The sequence below is a fragment of the Myripristis murdjan genome, chromosome 5, assembly GCF_902150065.1.
Source record: "Myripristis murdjan chromosome 5, fMyrMur1.1, whole genome shotgun sequence".
In the NCBI taxonomy this organism is placed as follows: Eukaryota; Metazoa; Chordata; class Actinopteri; order Holocentriformes; family Holocentridae; genus Myripristis; species Myripristis murdjan.
The window spans coordinates 38,040,603-38,045,602 of NC_043984.1; the positions used below are offsets into that span (position 1 = coordinate 38,040,603).

Sequence of the window (5,000 nt, forward strand, 5' to 3'; positions counted from 1 at the left end):
TACAGGAACATTACAGGGATATTACAGGAACATTACAGGAACAGTACAGGGATATTACAGGAACATTACAGGAACATTACAGGAACATCACAGGAACTTTACAGGGATATTACAGGAACATTACAGGAACATTACAGGGATATTACAGGAACATTACAGGAACATTACAGGAACTTTACAGGAACATTACAGGAACTTTACAGGGATATTACAGGAACATTACAGGAACTTTACAGGGATATTACAGGAACATTACAGGAACACTACAGGAACTTTACGGGATATTACAGGAACATTACAGGAACACTACAGGAACATTACAGGAACACTACAGGAACATTACAGGAACATTACAGGAACATTACAGGAACTTTACAGGGATATTACAGGAACACTACAGGAACTTTACAGGGATATTACAGGAACATTACAGGAACACTACAGGAACTTTACAGGGATATTACAGGAACATTACAGGAACACTACAGGAACATTACAGGAATATTACAGGAACATTACAGGAACACTACAGGAACATTACAGGAACATTACAGGAACTTTACAGGGATATTACAGGAACATTACAGGAACTTTACAGGGATATTACAGGAACATTACAGGAACACTACAGGAACTTTACAGGGATATTACAGGAACATTACAGGAACACTACAGGAACATTACAGGAATATTACAGGAACATTACAGGAACACTACAGGAACATTACAGGAACACTACAGGGATATTACAGGGATATTACAGGAACACTACAGGAACATTACAGGAACACTACAGGAACTTTACAGGAACATTACAGGAACATTATAGGAACTTTACAGGGATATTACAGGAACATTACAGGAACATTACAGGAACATTACAGGAACTTTACAGGGATATTACAGGAACATTACAGGAACATTACAGGGATATTACAGGAACATTACAGGAACATTCCAGACGGCAGTGTGAAAGGCAATTCAAATTCAGTTTATTGTTTACAGCTGTTGCCATAGCAACTTGAACCACCTGGAAATAGTCCACACCGGTTCCACCTGTTCTGGTTCTGTAGCTGACCCTGGCGGTTCCTGCCGGGTTCCTGAAGGTCTTGATGCAGACTTGTCTCGTCTCCCTCTCCCCGTCCAGCTCTGTCCTACCGCTGGTTCATCAACGAGTTCCCCAACTTCATCAAACGGAACGACGGCCGCCGCTTCGTGTCCCAGGTGACGGGGAACCTCTACCTGGCCAAGGCGGAACCCAACGACACCGCCATGTACTACTGCTTCGCCACCATCGACCTGGACATCAGCACCAAGAGCACCTTCAGCCGGGCCAACCAGCTCAGCGTGCTGCCCGACGGTACCACACACACACACACACACACACACACACACACACACACACACACACCTGCTGCACACGCACACCTGCAAGACACACACCTGCAAGAAACACACACACATGCTGCAAGACACACACCTGCTGCAACATACACACCTGCTGCAACATACACACCTGCTGGGACACACACACCTGCAAGACGCACACACACCTGCTGTGACACACACACCTGCTGTGAAACACACACCTGCTGTGAAACACACACACCTGCTGCGACACACACCTGCTGTGACACACACACACACCTGCTGTGACACACACACACACACACCTGCTGTGACACACACCTGCTGCGACACACACACACACACACACACCTGCTGTGACACACACACCTGCTGTGACACACACACCTGCTGTGAAACACACACCTGCTGTGAAACACACACCTGCTGCGACACACACACCTGCTGTGACACACACACACCTGCTGCACACACACACCTGCTGTGACACACACACCTGCGACACACACACCTGCTGCACACACACACCTGCCGCGACACACACACACACCTAATGCAACACACACACCTGCCACGACACACACACCTGCCACGACACACACACCTGCTGTGACACACACCTGTTGCGACACACATAATAATATTCTATAAAAAAAAAAACTCAAATTTTCAGAGATTACAGTCGTAAATTTCTGAGAAAAAAATAAATCACAAATTTTTGAGAAAAAAACTTCTGAGTTTCTGAAAATTCTGAGATCATGAGATCATGAATTGGCCCCGCCCCCGGCCCAAACACACCGCAGCACTTTGGCCTTTTCCAAGAGTAGTTGTTTTTTTTCTTCATATTTTTGTGGATGAAGATAATGTGAAAATCTTGGGCTTCATATTTAATTTTACCAGTTGATAAAAGTTCTTCCATCGTACCTTCACGTCCTCCCAGGATCTTCCTCTCCCTGCGTTCCCAGACACAGGGAGGCGTGTCGCTCTGCTCTGCTCTCTGTGTGACTGTTTTCCTGTTTCCTGTTCCTCAGCCAATCCCAGGAGGTCGGCTCCGAGCATCAAAGTGCGTTTCCCGGCGGAGACGTACGCCTTAGCGGGACACACCGCCCAGCTGGAGTGCTTCGCCTACGGAAAGTAAGACCCCAGCCCCTGCACGAAAATGTCCTCAAAAAAAAAAATCCCGTAGTAAAAATGTGTCGAGCTATTTTGAGTTGAAAGCCTGTGCCCTGATTTCAGTTGTAGCAACATTTTTCCCTCCTCCCTATTTCTTCTTCCTCTTCCCAAACTCCTGAAGATGTGCATCCTCCTGCCTCACTTCTTCTCTCTCTGCACATTCCCTTGTTTGTTAAATCCCTCTACACTCCGTCCCGTCCCCGTCCCGCCCCGGCCCGCCCCGCCCCGCTCGGCCTGCAGTCCCACCCCGAAGCTGCGGTGGAGGAAGGTGGACGGTCTGCTGCCGTCCAAGGCGGGCGACAGCGCCGAGTCGCCCACCCTCACGCTGCCTTCGCTGTCCTTCGACGACGAGGGCGTTTACGAGTGCGAAGCCTACAACTCGGAGGGGAGCGACATGCACACGGGACGCATCACCGTGCAAGGTGAGGGGGGGGGGGGGACCGAGCTCCAGTCGAAATCTGCAGGTGGGTGGAGGGAAGTCGGGCTGGGGCGATGTGTTCATCTCCACTGGGACGACACCGGGGTGCTGATCCCACATGTGTTAACAAGTACTGGGATTATATCGACTCCCTCGGCTCCAGCTGTGTAATCTCAGCTCTGCCATAAACGCTACCTTTTAACAAAGTTTATAATGTTCAGTTTGTGTTTTTGTTTTTGGTTTGTTTTCAATGCACACCTCTGTCACCATGACAACAAGACAAGCTGAGCAGCAGGAGAGGAGACTGGACTGGATTAGACTGGATTAGACTGCACAGGTGGAGCTGATGAGGTGGACTCTGGGTGTGTGTACGGTGGTGGAAAAAAGCTTTCAGACACCCTTAAAATTTTACACAATCTCAAATATTATCATGAAATATTTGTGGAAAAATCTTTTTTGTGTTTCAAAAGGTGTGGCTGCATTAGACAGATACAAACAAATACAAATGACATTTTTTTGTTTATTGTTTCCAAGAAAAACTAAGCAAACTAAATAGTTGACAGTGTAATCTTTATCTTCAGGCGTGTTTCCTGCGTTAGGTTCCTTGTTTTAGCCATTTTTGTGTCTGAAGAACTTTCAGATGTGCTGCTTTATATAGACACCAAGCTTGGCAACACAAATTGGCTCATTTAATAAAAAGAACCACCTTCATCACTGGTACCAAAATGAGCCAATACTCCACAGTTCTTCTGTATTTTTATGGAACCAATCAATTTTGAGTTTTGAATGTCTTTTTTAGGATTTGTTTAGTATTTTGGCTGTGACTGGACTAAAAGAAATTGCACTTGAAGACCTAAGAGTGATTTGTTAATGCAATATTTCACAAATGCATGTGGTGTCCTAATAATAATAATAATAATAATAATACATTTTATTTGGAGTCGCCATTCATGTCACCCAAGGTCACCTTACAGAAGATAAAAGCATAAAAGAGTCGAAAACATAGCATAAAAGAGACAGTAACATAAATTAGGACAAGACAAAGCAGCATAAAGCAGGAAAAGAACACAGTGTCCAGTTAGAATGAGTATGCCAGTTTGAACAGGTGAGTTTTGAGGTGGGTTTTAAATGTGGTGATGGAGTCAGACAGTCTTATATGTGGGGGAAGAGAGTTCCAGAGCCTGGGTGCTGAGCAGCTGAAGGCTCGGGCACCCACGGTGCTGAGGCGTGACGTGGGGATGGTTAAGAGTGCAGTAGAGGAAGAGCGGAGGGTGCAGGAGGGAGTGTATTCATGAAGGAGGTCGTGGAGGTAAGTTGGGGCTAGGTTATGGAGAGCTTTAAAGGTGAGGAGGAGGTCGCTGCCTGTAACCTTGGCTCTGCTGTGTCCCGGCAGCTCAGCCTCAGTGGCTGCAGGTGATGAGCGACTCCGAGGTGGAGATCAGCTCCCAGTCGCACTGGAGCTGCGTCGCCTCCGGGAAACCACGTCCGTCCGTCCGCTGGCTCCGCAACGGACAGCCGCTCGCCACGCTGGTAACACACACACACACACTTATGAACCTTGTTATACACAGTGTTGGGCTCATCACTCAGTAAACTTAGGGATTAGGCCTGAATGATGCACACAAAACACACCTTTTTTGTTTTTTTACAAATTAGGATTAATGCACAAAGTCAGATTAATGCCCATATTTTCATATACCACATATATGAATTTACAAATGTCATTATTATCATTGAATAATGAATAATGAATATTGATTGTGCTGTCAGTGAGCTCAGTCAGTGACGGGATGCTGCTCATGACGTCCCGTCTCCTCCTCGTCCTCCCTCTCTCTCTCGTGTTTCAGGACCGGGTCGAGGTGAACGGCGGCCACCTGACCATCAGTAACCTGGCCCTGGAGGATTCTGGGATGTACCAGTGTGTCGCCGAGAACAAACACGGCACCATCTACTCCAGCGCCGAGCTCCGAGTGCAAGGTGAGAGCAGGCAGGGCGGCTCGTGCACCACAGCATCCGACCGCCCTGCAGGCAGAAAAACACA

The 5,000-nt window shown here is 47.2% G+C and overlaps 1 protein-coding gene across 1 annotated transcript in view; it reads left to right on the top strand.

Moving 5' to 3' along the window:
- cntn2 (contactin 2) overlaps positions 1-5,000 on the top strand; it is a 24,101-nt gene that overhangs the window by 6,994 nt on the left and 12,107 nt on the right. The window contains exons 5-9 of the mRNA XM_030051830.1: positions 1,148-1,360; positions 2,400-2,502; positions 2,782-2,963; positions 4,353-4,489; positions 4,807-4,936. Of these exons, the coding sequence (XP_029907690.1) occupies positions 1,148-1,360; positions 2,400-2,502; positions 2,782-2,963; positions 4,353-4,489; positions 4,807-4,936 (765 nt within the window). The remainder of the gene's footprint in view (positions 1-1,147; positions 1,361-2,399; positions 2,503-2,781; positions 2,964-4,352; positions 4,490-4,806; positions 4,937-5,000) is intronic.